The sequence below is a fragment of the Phragmites australis genome, chromosome 16 (assembly GCF_958298935.1).
Source record: "Phragmites australis chromosome 16, lpPhrAust1.1, whole genome shotgun sequence".
Classification (NCBI taxonomy): domain Eukaryota; kingdom Viridiplantae; phylum Streptophyta; class Magnoliopsida; order Poales; family Poaceae; genus Phragmites; species Phragmites australis.
The window spans coordinates 26500050-26519992 of NC_084936.1; the positions used below are offsets into that span (position 1 = coordinate 26500050).

Here is a 19943-nt window from a genome sequence, read left to right on the forward strand (position 1 = left end):
CAGTCGCACTCAGGAACCGGTTCCCGTCTTGTTGGTCGGTACGAATCCTCTCGAACTTGAGCCTTCCGCTTCGTCCCACCGAGATCCGCCCGCCAATGCTTCCCTCCCCTCGCTGTAATTCCATTTCCTCCCCGGCTTCCTTTCTCGCCATTGTCCCGGCTCGAAGCAAAACCTGCTTGTCTCGGCTAAGCAGTTCTCCTTTCACCCCTCTTCCACTTCTTCCCACCACCCAAGGAAGGCGGAAGACAAATCTTATAGCGCGGGTGTTTCCGCTCCCTTCTGCTCCTCTTGCGGCGTTTGGACTTTCTCTTCCTGGATTCTCTCAATTCGGAGGTAAGATTATACTTCGGATTTGGTCTGGCTGCATTCTGTAGAGGATTGGATTTGCTCCGTGCTTGTACTGTTCGTTAGAAGCAATTGTACTGTGTTCTCGTTCATCAATTTGTCGCATTTGTGATAAGAGGGCAATAGATTGGCATTGTGGATTTGATGCTATTTAATCCCACTTCTGTTGGTGCCTTCGTTATAAAGGTCTATCCAAGAATGTGGTGTCATCTGATTGTTGGCCACTGTTCCAACAATCTTTAGCTTCCCTTGTTTCAAATCTTTCTGGGCCATTGTTTCGCCCTCATGTTTGCATAAATATATTCCCCAGGTGCAAGCAACGAATATAACAATTGCTTTGTTTAGCGGGCAACCACCCTATAAGACGGGAACAAGTGCCAATTCTCTAGCAAGTCATTTGCTCCAGAATCTTGTTGATCCTGATTATACTTATGTATCGTTCATAGTGTTCTGACTGAAGACATCAAGTTGTGTTAGTGTCTATCTGTGCATATTATCTCTTCGAGATTAACCGGATTAGGATTATCTATTTTAGTTTGGAGTATGTACTTATTTCAAGACTAAAACATTGATACCCTGTTGTGCTAGCTCTTACACGCAATTTCTCCATAAATGTGCAGATATTGCTACTAGAACTGGATGTGGCTCTACTCACCCGCAGTTTGTTTGCGGCGGTCTGCTTCTTGTAGCATGCATTCCTATTCTAATCAGTTCCAAGGAGGATTCACACAGAGTATGGCCTTATGGAAGTGCCCGCATTCGCAGCCAAGCACTTACCATGTGAAATCAGGTTTAGCTGAATTTTCACTTAATAAGAACATAAAGTCTTCTGAGCCACAAAGTCTAGAGTACTTTGTCAGCTTAATGGGCCAACAATTCCGTTCTGGACTGTCAACCAGAGAGGGTAGTCTAAGTATAAAGATCGACACGCCTTCACGTGAATTTTTTTCAAGGATCAGCTGGAACTGGAGAGATATGCATCAAAAGGTCGGAGGTGCAGCCGGTGGACTTTGCTTTGTTTTTTCAGTTACCGGACTAGCAAGCGCTGAGGTTCCTGTGATTAGAAGCAACGATAATGCCCAAGCTTCATCGTTATCTACCAGTTCAACTCATGGGAAGACAGTCTACACAGAATATTCTGTCACTGGTGAGAAATGCCCACCTTTTGGGTTTAATAAGTTGCTTTTATGAATCCTGCAGTGCCTTTTTTGTCATATGATTAATAATTGCAATTCATGCATAGAAGAATTGACATTCGCCTCATTTCTTGTGACTGATTTACATGGATCCTCCAGGAATACCTGGAGATGGAAGATGTTTATTCCGCTCTGTGGTTCATGGTGCATGCATTAGGTCAGGGAAACCCATACCTAATGAAGATCTTCAGAGAAAACTAGCCGATGAACTAAGAGCAATGGTATGCCTAAGATGCTTCTCGGCGATAGTAATACTTTTGATTAAGTTCTTATGTGCGCCCAGAGGATAAAAAAAGAAATGCTAATTTGGTATTAGTTGTTAGTTTCAATTTTCAATCCCTAAAGCTTCTCTATAATTTCCTAATTGAATAGGTTGCTGATGAATTTGTCAAGAGGCGAGAAGAGTCTGAATGGTTAGTTGATACACTTTCTTTGCTCTTCTGAGTCTACGATGAAACTGAACCATAAGTTGACCAGTTCACCAGTTCACAGGTTTGCATTTGTTGTAATACCAAATCACAGGTTCGTTGAGGGGGATTTCAATACATATGTATCCCATATTAGGCAGCAACATGTGTGGGGAGGCGAGCCAGAATTGTTCATGGCTTCACACGTTCTTCAGTAAGTAATTGTATTTGTATTTTAGTAACACGCATTTCAAATTGGCTACCAGTAATCCCTAAAATGTAAGCTTATCACTTGTTAATTAAAATGTTAGTGTTGAGATGGAAAATATGATGCAAAATATTAGGTCTCATTTTTCACCTATATTACTACCTTCTTCAATAACCAATGCTTCTTATTAATTTGTGCCACCATGCTCTTGTCAAATCACTTTCGAACCCCAGGTGACTATAAACTGCTGTTTAAAAATAGATCAAGTGGACAATGGTCACTGGAATACAGTTCTGTTGATAGATAAAAGTACATAGCTAATAAGTTTTTAAGTTAAATAACAAAAAGGTTGCTGCCTAATTTTGACCGGTTTTGACTTTTGAGTTGTGAAGTGCTAAAGTTGTATGGTCCATCTCTAGTTTTTTTTTTTAAAAAAAAAAATTAGGATGGTCCATCTCTAGTTACAAAGTACTAATGAAGTAAGACTGTAAGAACACCATTACTATGTTCACAGGATGCCAATAACTGTTTACATGCATGACGAAGATGCGGGTGGTCTGATAGCCATTGCAGAATATGGCCAGCAGTATGGGAAAGAAGACCCAATCCAAGTCTTGTATCATGGTTTTGGCCATTATGATGCCCTACAGATTCCAGCAAAGAGTGGTCCAAAGAAGAGACTGTAGAAATCGTTGAGTTCAAGATTGAAATGGTAAGTCATGGGGTTATATCTCTCCCATTCTTCATATGTAAATACGTTACTGAGGTGCAAGGGTGCGGTACTAACTCTGTTTCAGTGTTTATATAACCTTACTGAACATTCGAGCTATATGCACCTGTACTCATGTGAATGTGGAAGATGGCTTTGTTGAAAACTTGAAATGGCATAAACTCGCCATGACGAAATGCTGTAACATCATTCAATACTTCCTCAGTAGCAGGTGCATAATGCATTAGGAACAGGGTATATACCCTGAAAATTGAGCTTGTTAAACTTTTGCTGGCAGGTAATGCTGCAAAAGGGTTTGATCAAGTGCATCGCTCGAAGATTTCATCTTCAGGCACTGACTCGTAAAATCTTGAGATGATAAGGGATAAATGGTGATCCATTCTCAGTCTGAAGATGCTGAAAGTACTAAAAAGGATGCAGCACACTGTACCCAGATGCTCGTGAGACAAGGCAAGATCCCTTGGTAGAGAAGATAAATGACTGAATCCTGCTTGTTGATTATCCCTGCACTCACTGTAGGCGGATTTCTTCCTGGGTTCCATTGTTTCCTCGTGCAAGTCTTGACGCAACACCATTTTATTCAGAGAAAGCTTGGTTCCATCAGTGTCTGCCTTGCATTCAGATATCCTGGTAAGGCTAGAAAGCTGGCCTCTTGACATTACTACTAGCAATACTATTCACAAACAGAAGAAATTCACAATCGTAGCTCTGTTGCCGTAAAATGTTACGGCTGCAAGGTTCATTTGCGTGGTATACTACGCCACTCAGAAACCAGAATCTCCACACCTCTCCACACCCCCCACCCCCTCACAAAAAAAAATAATGTGCAACAGGAACGAATTAAATTCAGGTAAACGGTCGTGGAGTGACATAGTATGGGTTTGTGCCATTCTCGCCATGACGCCGCTGAGTGTAGGGGGACAAGGTTCAGATTCAGAACCACCACACGGATCGTTTGATCCAGAATAAGTTCCTCGTGTTCGCTTTGCATCTCACGGTATGACTTGGATCTCCTTGGCCTTGCTATGGTTTGCTTTGCTTTTCGTCGCACGGCAAACCGTAGGTCCTGTCGTCGCACGGAAAATGGTAGTCTTGTAATTTTGTGAGCGCCCACTGCCATCGCAATGCGGTTCCGTTGGTGGCGGTGCTGGCGGCCTTGGCTGCGTCCGCCGCGGCGCTGAACACGGACGGCCTGGCGCTGCTCGCGCTCAAGTTCGCGATGCCCGACGACCCCGGCGGCGCGCTCGCATCGTGGAGGGACGCGGACGACGATCCCTGCGGCTGGTCGGGCGTCTCCTGCATCATGTGACCATCCTCTTGATCTGTTGGTGGAAAAGTTCCAGGTCCCTGCTATCACCGAATCAACAATGGACATCTGCAGCGATCATGTTTACTGCCTTGAATTTATGGAAGGACAGGAACCGAAGAGCGTACAAATCACTGCAGTCACATCAAGTCTTCAATCTGATCAAAGATCTCCACGTCGAGTCTTCAATCTGATCAAAGAAGAGATCGCCCTGCGAAAGCTAACTTGTGGTCCGCCGGAGATAGCCTGGTTTCATTAATTGCAATTAACAAACTTATGGTTCAGTAACGAGTACACAAGGAGTCAGAAAAGGCCCCATCTTATCAAAGTGTAATTACCTTCGGACAACAAGCATATAAGAAAAACTAACACGATGCTTTGATCGCACCAGCAAGTCCAGTGCATATTTTGAATGGGCATGTGAAGAACACCACGACAACGATTCGGTTTGGAAAAGAATTTGTAACAGAATTCATTGTGGTCCTCCAGCTCAATCATAGGTTCATGTGTCACAGCAAATAGTAGAAAAAGTTTGGGGGCGTTCAGTGGAAGCAAATAGTGTTTCAACTCTATGAATGCATCATCGAATTTCCTCACTCCTCCGTTAGATGTTTTTCATGCATAAATATCCTCTGCTGGGAATCGTCCTTGTGCTTCCTCTGGGAGCTCAGGCTGGTACTGAAGCTGTTCGTAGTTCAGCTGTCTGGCTGCTTCATACAGCGCTATTCCGACGCTGACCGAGAGATTCAGGCACCGAACATAGGTTTCCACCATGGGAATTCGGACTGTTCCACCACCAATGCCTTCTCTACAGCAATCCTCAAGGGCAGGCTCAGGTAACCCTTTTGTTTCAGAGCCAAATACTAGCCAGTCCCCTGGCTTATATGAGAAATCCTAAGCAAAAAATATGAACATTAATCAAGCAAATGCCAAAGAATCTGGGTTGCAGATGTACTATAGATCTATAGAAAAGATATGGAGATCATATCAAGTCAATGTGTTCCCCTATAAATCTCCATTAATTCGTGCCATTTCCGTAAGAAAATCAGCACATATGCAATAGTTCCGATTTTATACCCACTAGCTACAGTTCTCCATAGCCATACATATACTAGTAGTGTGAACAAGGTTTTACTACAAGCATACTAAAATGAGCAACCGTTACTTACTGAATGAATGTTTGTGCCTCTTTTGGTAAATGCCAACAACCTTTTTTCTCCTTCCTAATGTAAACAAAAATATCAGTTAATGCTGAAACTTTACTCAGTAGTTATACTGATGGAAGAACAGAAAAATCACGGAACCTGCTTCATGAAATAATCACGGAAGTCGTCCCAGGAGTCATGAATCTTGACAACAACATATCTTAGTAATAGTGATTAAGGTAGAAAACAGAAAATTGAATAGATAAGTTCATTCAATGTTTCAATGACCGGTGCTAGCTAGCTGTAGTGCTTTACAAATCATTTATACACTATAAAGTTTCCGATAAATCGCTGATAGCATACATCCAACCAAAAGGATACGGCCAATAATCCAATCCGGCACGCTTCAATTTCGTGTCATCTACCTTATAACCTAATGGCTGGATGAAAATTCAAAACAAGACTTCACTCAAACACATAATAACAGATGGATGATAATACGGGGGAAGGAAGAAGATATGGGATTGATATGTATAGCTTTTTTTGCTAACGAATGCAACAAATAACACAAGCACTAACCTTACCCCAACAAGATGCAAGCCAACTGCCGATGCTGCACAAGTTCTCGCAATTGACCCTGTATTTCCTGGAATCTATGAAGTACATCAACTCACTAGTGATACATGCCAAATGTGAATTACTAATTTACTAATTTTCCACAGGGTAAAATAGTAGCACAGTTAGGATATACTACACCTTGCACCTCCATGCATTTGCAGAGACATACTGATACATTTGAAATTCACCAGACAAAATCCAATGCACCAGTTCTAATTATAATCCATGTGATTCTAAAATTTGAGCTTAGAACGCCAGGAAGACTAGTCATATCACAGGAATTAGCTATGCCTATAATTTGTTCTCACGACCACCATCAGTAGATGTAGCACATGTTCATCGAGACTGAATCATCGGTAATCCTAGACCCTAACTACTAGTCCACTTATCAATCGACCACATAAATGGAGGCGCAAAGCAGCAGCTGGCCAGTTACCAGAGGCGAAACCAGCACGACATGAAGCATCCTCTTAGCCCGCTCGACCTCCACGCCACTTCCCACGGGGCCGACCGCCGCGCCATTGCCACTGGCAGCAACTGCAAAATGCACAAGCGTGAAAACGTTAGAGAGACGCCGCGGCGCGCGCCGAGGGGGAGGAGAATGGAGACGAGCTCTCGACACGCACGGGAGCAGAAGGCCGGGGAGGAGGACGAGGCCGCCCCCGCGCCGCTCGGGCGACGGAGTCGGCTGCTACGCGCGGCAGCGAACCCACCGCGGTAGAAGCCGCCGCGGTAGTGGCTGAGTGCGCGCAACCGTAGACCAGCCTCCATCTGTTCTCGGCGGCGCCCGCACGACTCGGTTCCTAATCCGACGCGCCGGCGGCGGCGCCCCCCGGTCCGCGGGATAAGGTGCAGGCGAAACGGCTCTGGATATCACAATGGGCCTTGTCGGCTTCCTGTCCGACAGTTTTGGGCCTCATGGGTCTCAGATTTGGATTGGGCTTGGGCTTGGTCTTTGATTTCACCAAAGGTCGAGTGGACCGCGTGGGCTACCGGGCAAACGGTTCAGAGCCCTGTGGCCCTATGGGCCTCAGATTTGATTGTTCGGATTTGAATAGGGCTTTCGGCTTTGCCGTTATGAAAACTTGGGCTATCACGAAGAGACTTGAAACCCCTGCATGCATTCTTTAGGCTCTATTACTGCATGGACTGGATGGGACTCTGACCATTTAGGTCTGCTGGTTTGAGCTTCTGTTTCTAATTTTTTTTAAAAGTTGTATTTTTGGTTTTTTAAAGCTGTTTTTGATTTTAGCTATTAGATTTTATAACAATTTTTTCTTCTTAGCACATTACTTTAAAAAAACTACTCTCAGCTAGTTTCTCAGTTTCTAGTCCATTTCCTTATAAGTAGACTTCTGACTTCTCTAGAAACTATTTTTCAGCAAACTCGTTTGTTTAAATTCTAGCTTCTAGACTTCTGATAGAAACAAAAGCCAGAAACAATTTAAAACAAACAGACTCTTAAATCAAGTACAACAAGTGCACAGATACACTCATACCACTACATACGTACACTCACACAACACGTATTAAAGATGAAAAATACGAAATTTACGATTGACGAAGTTATCATAGATATCTTACTTTTCACATATACATCGCTTACCACTGAAATTTTTTCTCCTTATGAGATGTGCAGAAATAAATTTGAAGTTTGATCTCTAATAAGTAGGAATAAAATCACCTTCATAACCACATAAGCTAAGACTTAGTTCTCCCATTCTCCCAAGAACTTGCGAATATCATCCATTCGATAGAGATAATGGAACAGCAATCATATTCCAACCTCTACATCTAAGAATGTACGCAGCCGAAATTTTTTAGCACGTGCGAATATCATGCCAAAAGAAAAAGGAAGAATAAGAATAACTCGCGAATGTTATGACCGTGCTATTACGTGCATTAAAAATATTTCCAATAAACACTCAAAGTAAATAAAAAATAACGGTCACATCAAATACTTTCTAAAGTTCATCTTAAACAATTTTTTCTAAATTTTTACATGCGACTATCGCCAACTCATCCGAGTTCCTTAAACTTCCTATATTACTCTTAAAAAAATTATCAATAGCTCTATTATATGATTCTATCAACTCATCTACTTATTTCGTTTTTCCATTGTCAGATACATGCTTTCTAGAAGACATGTTATTGAGAACATGTTGAAAATTGAAAAAATATATTAGCGGTTGAAAACTAGTGCAAAGTTATAAAAGCACCGAATCAACTTAAAGAAATCTTATCAATTATTACATGTAACTCACAAGAATTTATATCCTCAACCCGTCAATTAATAATTTACTACAAATCTGTAATAGGTAGGCAACCTTAAAGTTTGAATTGGGGACAATTGGATGAAGATGATTATGCGTCAAGTCACGCGTTAGGTATACCTTCGTTTTAGAGGAAATGTCAGATGCGGGGATGTAAACAGATGAATTGGGGTCGACAAACTGCAAACGTTGATGCCCAAGTCACCGAATCACCAATTAGGGCAGGATTGCATGGGAGTAAGTGATCTCATCGATTTCTCCGTGCATTGGAGGATTGCTAATTTGAGTTGCTACTAAACTATTGTGAAGGAACCAAAGTAGCAAAAATGCTTTTTTTTGGACCGATTAAAGGTTAAAGCTCATACATAATCATATAGCTGCGGTTGTCAATCGATTAGAATTTATATTATTATACTTTGTTAGATCAGATCGAGCTTCTTCCATCACTCTATCTACGATATTCATTGCACCATGATTGAAGGCCTACATATCTTCTTTCAGGTATTTCTTATTGGTTGAAGGCTCGCCATCACTGAACATATGAACAATCAACCTTTAGTCGTTACAACCCTGAGAGCCAGATAAGAGGCTTATCCACCTGTCTTCCTTCTTTCTTTTTTTTCTTATTCTTTTTTTTTCTTTTTTCCTCTCCCTCGTCCGTGGCAAAAATATTATTAGGGGATGAGGAGGGCTTCCACTCACTGGGAAGCAATAGGGTTGGAGTCCTGGATCCACCCGTGTTTGCTAAGGTGTCCTTGGATGAAGACGTCTAAACTATGCCGTGGCGAAATCCTCGTCGCAATAATTATGTTCTCGTCTGAACGAATGCCAGGGGACCGAGCCGTGTGAAGAAGCTCCGGAATACCATCGATCCTCAAAGGTGCATACTTGTCCAAAATTCAGATGCTTATTACTCTGTTAAAATTCTCCTGTGCTCGAAAAGATCATCTGACGATGGAACATAAGAATGATATCGTTTGGTTATCTAGGTCATGCCGATAAAAAAAAAAAATATCTAGGTTATCCGATCCCTCTCTTGAGGATCTCATGTTGTGATGCTGATCCTCCATCAGTGTCTTGTTGTTGCTGGATTTTGTCTTCAGACTCTAATAGCAGTATCAGATCACCAAAGCAGATTGCCACGTCAGTCAATTTCTTCCAGCTTTGGATGTGGTTTTTTCTTTTTCCAACTCTAGGGTGTGTTTTTTAATTATGCAGAGATAATTAAGCTAAAGCACAAGGCTAAGCATCAAGTACTGTACTGGGGGAACATTCAAGGTTACAACAGGGATTTCACTTCACACAGTTCATGCAGACGTGGAGCCACATGGCTCGCAGTATTGCCTGCTCGGGCGAGAAGGATTCCATCTGAGCACAATTGTTTTAAAACTCTCACGCCTCTATGTTTTTTTTAAAAACTAGGCCACTCCTAATGATTTATCTTGGCTTATTTCTTAGACATTAAATTATTATGCAATATAGGACTTTTGATGAGGTGATAATGAATTAAAGAAGAGATCAGATTAAGCTAGTTTCTTCTTAAAAAAAAAGATATGCACAATAACCAACACAAGAAATAATTCACTAGAAAATAAATGAGTGTTACATGAAACAGGCAAATAAATGAGTACCAATAAAAAATTAGATGTGGACACATATTTTAAAATATATAAAATTTTGTATTGGAAAGATAATTTCTACGCTAATGTCTATGTGCTGTGGAAGAAGATAGATATTGCGCTAAAATTTTTGCATTAGGAATGATCTAAGATCTCTCCTAGTGGATTTCTTAAACATTAATTATGTGTCCAGCTAAGAAAAAACTGATATGACAGTATAAAAGAAACTAGTTCTTTGAGCACTTTTGAACAACTGCCACAAAATTAATTACCTTGTGAATCTAAAAAAATTAGAAACACACGTAAATACATTGAAAGCATATTTTTTAATAATAATTTCTTACTATCTCATATTAGATATAACCTCCGTCTTAAAATAGATAACGTTTTAGCCTCTTCTACAATATTCAAAATACATGATGTTCTATGATTTTGAATCCACATTATTTTGAGGGAGATTTCACGAATGATACATGAGAGCATGTCGCTCGGGTTTCTTCATAATCACTGCTTCTGTCCCCGCTAACGTTTTTTAAGCGGAGACTCCTATCTCATGGTAGATTTGAAGGATACGCATGCTTTGTTCCGCTGCGACAAACTCGACATCAATCTCATAAGCGTGTGGTGCCTGTAAATGTATACAATCTACTCCTATTATCGGTGATATGGGATCCAGGGGTTCCCGAGTCTCGAGGCCAGGATAACGCAGTGCCACATGACGCCTCCCCTCGGGGACCACCTCCCCGAGGGCCCGAGGGAAGCCCGGTCCGGGAGGGGGTGCTCGGGGCCAAGAACAATTAGTCTCCGAGTATCCAGAGTGCCCCGAGGACCCGAGAAGAGCCAGGTCCGGGAGTGGGCGCTCGGGGCCAAGTGCAGTTGGTCCCCGAGTACCCAGAGTGCCCCGAGGACCCGAGAAGAGCCAGGTCCGAGAGTGGGCGCTCGAGGCCAAGTGCAGTTAGTCCCCGAATACCCAGAGTGCCCCGAGTTCCCGAGAAGAGCCAGGTCTGGGAGTGGACGCTCGGGGCCAAGAGCAGTTGGTCCCTGAGTACCCAGAGTGCCCCGAGGACCCAAGAAGAGCCAAGTCCGGGAGTAGACCCTCGGGGCCAAGAGCAGTTGGTTCCCAAGCACTCGGCAAGCCCCATGCCTATGGACCCCGCAGGGACTGCACGATGAGGTGTCGATCGGTGGGAGGTCCGATACCGCATTTAATGGGGAGCGTGGATGGTCACATCCAACCACTCTCCCACACGCCTGCCGTACTGAAAATGCGAGTCCCTGCCGTCGCCTGGCAGGAGGGTGTGGGCACAATTAATGCGGCAGGTCCCATCGTATGTCCCCTCGCGGGGCCCATGGAGAAAGACGGCTTGAAGATATCTTCGATAGGCTTGAGGCTTATCGCCTATCGCCCTGTTGCATCAGACCGCGTCAGACCTACTCTGACCAGAGGAGCATGAGAGAGTACTCAGAGGCTGACCAGTGGGCGCCCCTGCGCCTGCTAAAGTTGGGACGTGAAGACCGATGGGACCATCTGATGGGTGATTTTTTAACCCTATGTAACATCAACTATAAATCCATGATGGTTTTTTTTTCATTTATTATTTATGGGAAGTTGTGCCTTCGTTCTGGGCACTCCCTGGAGGGCCTCCCCCCCGGTAGATAAAAGGGGGGAGCACTTCGTAGAAAGAGACCAAAAAAGGAAGCTCAAGATAGAAAGATAAGGCCCAGAACCGGGTAACACAGCCGATAGAACAGCAGCACCTTGTAACATAGAGAAAAACGAGAGTGCTAGAGATCCAGAGAAAGTCATTCGAAGAGCATTGATAATATACTAGACACACAGGAGTAGGGTATTATGCCTCCGTGCGGCCTGAATCTGTCTAAATCCTTAGAGCATTCATTACTACTAGCCGATGACGATTCATCCCGCATAAGTCCCACACGCATTAACCCCACGTACGAGGTAGTTTCAGGACCAGCCTCCCGTCCGAATCTCAAAGGTGGTCCCTCAGGATCCCTGTTTGCGGTGTTCATCCACCGACACCTATTTTCATATATCTATCAATATATGCTATAGAAGCTAATGACTAGTGACTTGCTCTGTAGAATGCAATTTAACGATGCAGAAAAGTTGAAGTTACTGGTCGGATTCATTAATCTGCAGCGAATTTTCTAGCCCAACTTGGTTGTGAAGTTGAGGACTGATGACCACCGGATTAAGGGGAAGAGTAACAAGGAGAAAGCAAAGGTCATAAGAAAAATAATCAAATTACACAGGCTTGACATGCTAACCTACATAGGAAGGGCTATACTAGAAATGCAAGACAAGAATTATATCATGGCTCCCTACAACTTCAAGTAAGTGTGGTACGTCCAGAACCTAACATGAGTATTCAATTTAATTTGTCGATCAAGAACCTAACATAAAGATTCATGTAGCGATCACTTTATTTATATAATGCTGATGCTGAAGTCGAGCATAATCGTAATCTTTGACTCAGGCGATCTCCCCAAAAATCTTACCAAGATCTCATCGACGTTATACAGAGGTAAAGAAAATTCCCACACAAAAAATTCTTATAAATCATTTATGAATTGATAATTACTTATTGATATTCGAAAATGGCCTACAAGTACTACGTAACGAAAGGTGGGATACACGATACAGTCAAGCCGGATGCAATGACAGTCTGTACACACTTTACGGTAATAACACATTTCTAATGATTGTATATCACTATTTATGACTAAGAGTCTTATTGAACTAACGAATACATTGCATTTTTATTTGAAGTACCACAAGCAAGGTTTCGACACCGTTCTTTGTGGATATTATATTTGCCAGTTTGTTAGGGCAAACGGGAGGTACACAACAAACTCCGATGACGTAAGTTATCATTACGCTTGCACATTCTTATTTGGTTCTATTTCCGATGTTAGTAGTATTTTAGCTCTTTTAGTTGTGTTTTTATTTCAGATACGGATGATTGAATGTACCCACACCTCACTCAAAGACGAAGATATCCAAAACATCCAACGTGACATGTGTCGGTTCATCATGCACGAAGTCATTCACAAGAGTGACAGGTTCTTTGACCTCGGAGGTGAATTAACTAGCTATCCGAGGCTTTTGTGAGTGAGAGATGAAAGAATACTTGTGTTGATTATTTGACTTGTGATGTAAAAATATTGTACTTGTGAATATTATTATTTTTATGTTAAATATTGGACTTGATTCAAATACTGTTGAAATATGTGATGTTAAAATCTATCTTGAAAATATGTTAAAATCTGGAGGGAATAAAATATGTGCTTATTATTAATTTTTAAATGAAATATATACCACAAATGGGTCCTTAAGTGAACCGCCTATAAAAATCTATTTATCTATAGGTAGACGCTAAAGTGTGCCGTCTGTGAAAATATATTTCTATAAGTGATTCACTTAAGGAACCGTATGTGGTATTGGTTTTTCACAGGTGGTAGCTTAAGTGAATTGCCTGCATAAATAGGTTTCCACAAGCGGTTGTCTTAAGAAACCGCATGTGGAAATAGATTTCCACAGACGGTCTATTTTGCACTTGTGGAAATCGTTCATCTCTAGAGGCCTTCGATCACATGCGGTTGAGCTAAATACGTGTGAAAACCGGTTATAAACCGCATCTGAAAATAGTTTTTATAGTAGTGTCAAACTTTTAAAATTTAGGCCGTCAATATAACACTTAGTAGATTTATCTTGAAAAATCTTTTCATAATATTATATTTTTATTAGATATTATAATAATATTTTAATAAAAATAATAATCAAAATTGGATGTCAAAGATCATGAAAAATAAAAAAACAATAGGTATTTATGATCAAAGGGATTAGGCCAAAATCCAAAAATAAATAACATACGTACCGTATATTACAAAAATAGACAATATGTTACCGTATTTATAAATTTAACATGTGTATTCGGAACCTTATTTACGAGAAACATGATTTCGGCATCTCAGATGCCGAATACGGCACTGTTACACTATATTCGGTATATGAGGTGTCAAAAACAGTTGTATTCAGCACATAAGATATCGAATATAGCCTTGCGCAGCGTTCCAGAAAAGAAGGAAGCTAGGAAGCTAGAAACCGTATAAAAGTTTAAGTTTTTTATTTAATTCATAATTTTATTTGGAAGTACAAAAATAGTCTAAAAATTCTAAACGTTTTTATGAGCAAACTAGAGCACACTAGCAACCCATTTTAATTAGTTTGATCCAATAAGCCTAAGTCAATATTTAATTAAAATTCTCCAAATAAGCCAGCTTTTATAAATTCAAGAAATTTTTAACGCCTCCAATAAATTCTCATTTCATGTGATGTATTAATTTATAAAAATATTTTCAACCCTAGGTTATTTGGTGAAAAAGTGAGTTTATTTGTAATGCTCAATTTATATGTATTTTTATTATTTCATATGATATTCTTTTTTTAATTTATTTTGAATAAAAAATTCAAACATGCACAAAACATTGGTTCTCAGATTAATTCAAACATACTTCATTTAATCTGTTGTCGGCACCAAGCTGAAAACATCGGACAACCTCTGATATTAATAATAAGCATCTTCTCACTGTTCTTTATACTTCATTTCTTCCTTGGTTTTCTCTTCGTTGCTTGAGAGATGTCATCTCCATCTGCATGCTCATTATCTGGTTGTTTAAATTTCAGATATATCATCTGTCATATTTAATTGATAACTATTAAAACTTGTCGTATGACTACCTGCTTTGAAAAGATGAATATAAATATATATTCGCAATTTCTGGGTTCTATGCTTCTTAAGTATCTGACTTTATCATCGTAGTAATAGTTATTAACTTATCATGCACATGAGAAGAATATTAGTGATTTTTTTATTTTTGGGTTCTATGTATCAATATGAATGTATGCCGTTATTTTTATTTAAATTGAATTAAAAAGAGAATATCACATGAAATGATAAAAATACATATAAATGAAGAATTACAAAGGAACTCATTTTTTTCACCAAATAATCTAGGGTTGGAAATATTTTTTATAAATTAGTACATCACATGAGAAGAATATTAGTGATTTTTTCTCAATTTTTAAGAATTTATTTGAGGCATTAAAAATTTTCTAGAATTTATAAAAGTTGGCTTATTTGGAGAATTTTAATTAAATATTGGATTAGGATTTTAGATTAAACTAATTAAAATGGGTTGCTAGTGAGCTCTAATTTGCTCATGAAAATGTTTAGAATTTTTGAACTATTTTCGTACTCTAATAAAAATCATGAGTTAAATAAAAAAACTTGAACTTTCATCTCTTCATAGCTTCCTTCTCGGGAGCATGATGCAGAGATTGTATTCGGTATATGAGGTACCGAATACGATATTATACACCATATTCTTCACCTTATATGCTGAATACAACTGTTTTTGGCATCTAATGTGCCTAATACGGTGCACAGTATCGTATTAGATATCTGAGATACCAAAATCACGTTTTCGGTTGATGTGTCGAATTTACATATTAAATTTATAAATACGATAATATATTATCTATTTTTACAATATACGATGTGTATATTATCTATTTTTAGATTTTTGGCAAAGGATTACCATTTACGAGACATCTCGACCCTCAAGCTAGCCTAGATCCAGCATCTTTTATATACTCCACATCGCATCTAGCCTTGCAGGAATGCAGGTTGTGTCACGTACTGCATGCATGCAAAGTCCAAGGTTAACCCATGGAAAAGTTTGGTGGCCTGCCGGTTTGTAGTGCTAGGCTCCCAACGTTTCCTTGGATTTTCGTCAGCTGGATAGTTAACGACTGAAACTAATATCCTCTGAGCAGGCGGATTTTTGTACAGAGACCGAGGCAATCAAGCGCCCTAGATTTGCTAAAACCAACGACATTAATGGAAGAGGTGTTCCTAGATTCAATCTAATTTTTTATCGTTAGGTCAACATAATACAATCACACAAGAATTTATTCTTGATCACTGTATAACATTGATGCTCACAGCCACTTAGCGTTACATCAAGCAAGACAAGGATTCAATCTAAATTGAAACTGAATTTTGAAAATTTTCGTAGCAAACTCCACATCCAAACAAAACAGGTGCTAGTTTGTCAGTCAGCAAAAACGCGCCTTGGAGAGTGCAAAGCAAAATGTGCTTAACCACATTCTACAACTGTTTGGAGTGCGTCACTTCTTTTAGCTGTTAATTCCAGGAGATGAACCGAAATGGTAAGCAATAATCGTTGAACTGATGCTACATATAGAATAGAATCATTCTGACGAAAAGGATAGGCACATAAAGTAAGTAAGACACGAATCCAATTCCTCTTACTTCATCTTGATAAAGTTAGAGATAAATAGTAATTCGTGAGACAATATATGAACAATGGACACACGTTGAACACTGTAGCAATGCTAGTGTTTATTAAACACTGTAGTATCCAATTTTATCTCCTATCTGAGATCCAACACCTAGTGAAATCAGAGCATCCCGTTCCATTCACATGTGCAGGTACGCGTGCCTAGCGAGACTTGGTCCTCTCCTTTCATCGCCGCACGTGTGACCCACGTGAACTTCTTTCTTACTTTACTGAGTTCAGGACGGGGCGTAGAAAAAAATTCAGAGATCTACCCTAGGAGATTGGATCTCCGTGTCCCCATGCATCTCTCTCCTTTATTTTATTTTATTTTTTCAGTTCTTGCTGGGTTAGGGTAGACTGTGACAGAGTGGATGGTAGCTCTGTTACATCTCGTTAGCCTACTAAGAGCACTCTAATTGTTTTCAGTTATGCTGCAGGAGCGTGTCGTCTTGGTTAAACTCACTACAGCAATATCGACAGCTTAGTGACCGGTTGGTTGTCCATACGTGGTGATTCGAGCTTTACTTCGTAACTTACACATACAAACTCTTACATTTATTTATATAGACAAGTTTACTCATTAATATCATAAAATCATCTTTATACGAGTAATTATTAAACTAAAACAAATCTAATTCATATAATTGCTAGCCCTTAAATCACAACACATAAGAGTGGAAGCGTGGACACACATGAGTTCAAGACACCATTAGGGAGCGATGAGCTGATGCAGTGCATGCTGGCTTAAGGGAGAAGCTGATGGCGATCGCCGGCGACGTACAACTCGATGTAGATGAGATGCCGACATGGAGAAGAAGACTCTGGCTTGGGCTGTGTTGACGTCGTGTAGGCGTAGCTGGTGTAGTTTTCTAGATAGGAACACCTAAACTTTTACTTTTCTGCGACAAAGATGACGGAGGCGATCTTCACCCTGTTAACAACATCCTTAAGGATTGGTTAGAGTTTGGATGTAGGAGAGACGGCTGATTCGTGAGTTGATCGCTTACCCCCACCGAAGTCCCCCTCGTCTGTTTTTTTATGGTGCTGCACGAAGGTGATATCGCAACCAACCTGTTTGTTAGTGGCCTCGATCGTGACACTCGTGGGGATGGGCTCCCCATTATTCTCTTGGTGATTAGTTAGATATCGTTAGGGTGTTTGCCGAGATCAATTCCAACATTCTCCCCTTGATCGTAAGGCTAACATCATAAACTCACTCTTAATGAAACAACACACCAAGACAAAAGCGTTACAATAGCTACTGAAATGTTACTAAAACCAAATATCTATAGCACACCACTCCATCTCAAAATGGATATTCGTTATGCTTAACAGGAGTTGGTTTGCTTTATGTTTCTCTTATCCAGAATTGTAGGCTTTGCACTAACCCTATGCCAGCAACATAATCGAAAAATATGGGGTGGTAAGTCTTTAGTGAGAGTCTTCATAAGCATTAGCTCAGTATTTATATGCTTGACCCTGATGATTTGATCATAGATTCTTTCACAATATAATACTTAATATCGATGTGTTTAGTAGTATCACTCAACTTGTTGTTATTTTATAGAAAACTAAGCATAATATAAGTGGTTTCATAATATTGTCTTACTTAATTTCGGGATAACATGAGATCTTTAGTCATACAGCCTATCCGGTAACATCATAACATGCTACAAACTCAGCTTGCATTGTTGATGATGATGTAAGTGTCTGTTTAGAGCTTTTCCACACGATAGCTCCTCTAAGCAAGGGTGGTGATAAAATATATCGTGGATTTTTTTAGTATCCACACACCTCGTAAACATATTCTTAAACATGACATGTAGTGCTTAGTTTCTTAAAAAAATAGTGAAATAATTTCTTAGCGGCTTTCCAGTGATCCAGTCTTGGATTTTATTGATATGTGTCAAGTATCCCGGTTACGAAAAATAAATTAGCGCATGTACATAATGTTTCTTACAGCTGAAACATAAGGAACCGACTTCATCTGATTAGTTTCATAATGGTTCCTCAGACATCGCATATTAAAATGTTCCAAAACTTATTGCCCTTTACAATACGAGCAGGCGAGGCAAAGTACTTATGCATATTGTATCTCTTTACTACTCTATCAATGTATGTCTTTAGACCTATCTCGGTGAATATAATTACAAAACACGTAAGTAGCTTCATCGAGATCCTTCTTATGACTAAGATGACGATTTTTCACCTTATAAACTTTGCAATTCCCAATTTCCTTATGATTTGGACCAAAACGAAAGGAATCATTAGTTGAGCTTTATTATTATCAATCTCTTCTGTTTGATCATTGCTTTGAACCGTTCGATGTTTTTCCCTTAGAGTCACGCTTTGTTTTGTAGACTTATATACAACCTACTATTTTGGCTCTGTCGAGAGTTTCTACCAAGTCTCATTCATCATTCTCGCTCATAAAATTTAATTGAGACACTCAGGCGAACGTTCTTTATATGAGTTGGGATGTTCTGGAACTGCTGAGGCTCATTGCTAGGTGTTTCATTATGAATTTTAGAAACTTCAACAACTCCCCTTTATCTATGCAATGGTCAAAGTCAGAGGATCCTAAAGGGTGAAGAATCTTTTTCTTAATGAGACGCTCTATTCTCCCCCTCGAAACGTGGCCAAAGACAACTCCACACTTTCGAATAAGTCTTGTTATTCACATCACAAACATTCAGAGATATCAAGAACTCATTCAAAGGAAGCAAAGTTAATAATTTCTTAATTTAAACTTAATGATATAATTATTGTCTCCAAAATTACATTAATAACCATAATCGCCCAATAAAAAAACTGAAGAAAGATTCCTCCTGATGGAAGGAACATGAAGACATTATTAAGTTGAAGAATCAAACCGCTATCTAATACTAATGGAAGTGATCTGACAGCTTCAACTTCATCTTTCTTCTATTGGCAATTCTAAGACTTCACTCCCCCTCTTTTAAGATTCTCACGGTATGGAATGCATGTAATGAGTTGGCAACTGTAACACCCTAATTTTCAATTTTTGTCAATTTATAAAATTTGCTAGAATTTATATTGAGCTTAAACAATTTGAAAGACTAAATGCTATTTTATAAAAAGAAAATGGGACAATTGCAAAGAAACCACTACTCCTGGTGTTATTGCAAGCTTGCCACTAGAAAATTACAAAAATACCATTAAAACTATCATTCGAGTGGCATCCTTGTAAAAAATAAAAAACTAGAGAGTTATTTGCAAATGCCCTAAAGAAAATCTAATTTGACATAGGCTATATTTGATTTATATGCATGCATACTGAGTATAGGCATGTAGGGTTTTATTTGGAGTTCTTTGGGCTTTGTTTCGGTTGAATTTTCTTTGAATTAAAATTTTCAAATGAATTTACAAAATAATTGAAAAATAAAAAGTCTAAACCCTCACCTGGACCTTCCCCCTCTCCTTTCGGCCCAACCCGCGCTGGCCTACCTTTCCCTCCCGCCTTCCGCTTGGGCAGCGATTCGTGCACATGGCCCATCCGAATCCCGCCTTTGCCGTTTGTCGCCGCCAGGTGGGACCTAGCCATCAGATCTATCACCTGCAACTCGAACTCCCCATTGCCGCTGCATATGAGACGGATTCCCGCCGCCGCCCTAGAGTCTCAGTGCACCCCGAAGTCCCTCGACCTGCCGATAATGTTCCCCATTGCCCTCAGTGTTTTTCCCCCAAG

At 40.0% G+C, this 19943-nt stretch overlaps 2 protein-coding genes across 5 annotated transcripts; one reads left to right on the top strand and one right to left on the bottom strand.

Annotated features, from left to right (window-relative positions):
* On the top strand, positions 1–3985 carry LOC133895781 (OVARIAN TUMOR DOMAIN-containing deubiquitinating enzyme 4-like). Of its 4 annotated transcripts, XM_062336288.1 has the most exons (7): positions 1–333; positions 966–1492; positions 1641–1762; positions 1914–1954; positions 2034–2162; positions 2671–2868; positions 3164–3985. In XM_062336288.1, exons 2-6 carry the CDS (start codon positions 985–987, stop codon positions 2840–2842), a joined length of 972 nt encoding a protein of 323 aa, XP_062192272.1. In that variant the 5' UTR covers positions 1–333; positions 966–984; the 3' UTR covers positions 2843–2868; positions 3164–3985. The 4 variants fall into 4 exon arrangements, with proteins under 4 accessions (XP_062192272.1, XP_062192271.1, XP_062192275.1 ...); XM_062336287.1 differs by lacking the exon at positions 3164–3985 and having other exon boundaries at positions 2671–3054; XM_062336291.1 differs by lacking the exon at positions 3164–3985 and having other exon boundaries at positions 2064–2162; positions 2671–3054.
* A 563-nt stretch (positions 3986–4548) lies between these two features.
* LOC133895782 (uncharacterized) lies at positions 4549–6815 on the bottom strand. The gene is made up of 7 exons (XM_062336292.1): positions 6582–6815; positions 6392–6492; positions 5922–5990; positions 5719–5777; positions 5497–5557; positions 5362–5415; positions 4549–5086 (listed from the first exon to the last, which is right to left on the bottom strand). Exons 1-7 carry the CDS (start codon positions 6724–6726, stop codon positions 4808–4810), a joined length of 768 nt encoding a protein of 255 aa, XP_062192276.1. The 5' UTR covers positions 6727–6815; the 3' UTR covers positions 4549–4807.
* Positions 6816–19943: the final 13128 nt, after the last annotated feature.

Excerpts from the sequence above, each read along its gene's own strand:
- LOC133895781 (XM_062336288.1), top strand. The coding sequence starts at position 985 with ATGTGGCTCTACTCACCCGCAGTTTGTTTGCGGCGGTCTGCTTCTTGT. Across the intron at positions 1,955-2,033 it reads AGGCGAGAAGAGTCTGAATG|GTTTGCATTTGTTGTAATAC; the intron begins GTTAGTTGATAC and ends ACCAGTTCACAG. Across the intron at positions 2,163-2,670 it reads ATGGCTTCACACGTTCTTCA|GATGCCAATAACTGTTTACA; the intron begins GTAAGTAATTGT and ends CTATGTTCACAG.
- LOC133895782 (XM_062336292.1), bottom strand. The coding sequence starts at position 6,726 with ATGGAGGCTGGTCTACGGTTGCGCGCACTCAGCCACTACCGCGGCGGC. Across the intron at positions 5,558-5,718 it reads GCCGGATTGGATTATTGGCC|ATATGTTGTTGTCAAGATTC; the intron begins GTATCCTTTTGG and ends ACTATTACTAAG. Across the intron at positions 5,087-5,361 it reads GAGGCACAAACATTCATTCA|GATTTCTCATATAAGCCAGG; the intron begins GTAAGTAACGGT and ends TTTTTTGCTTAG.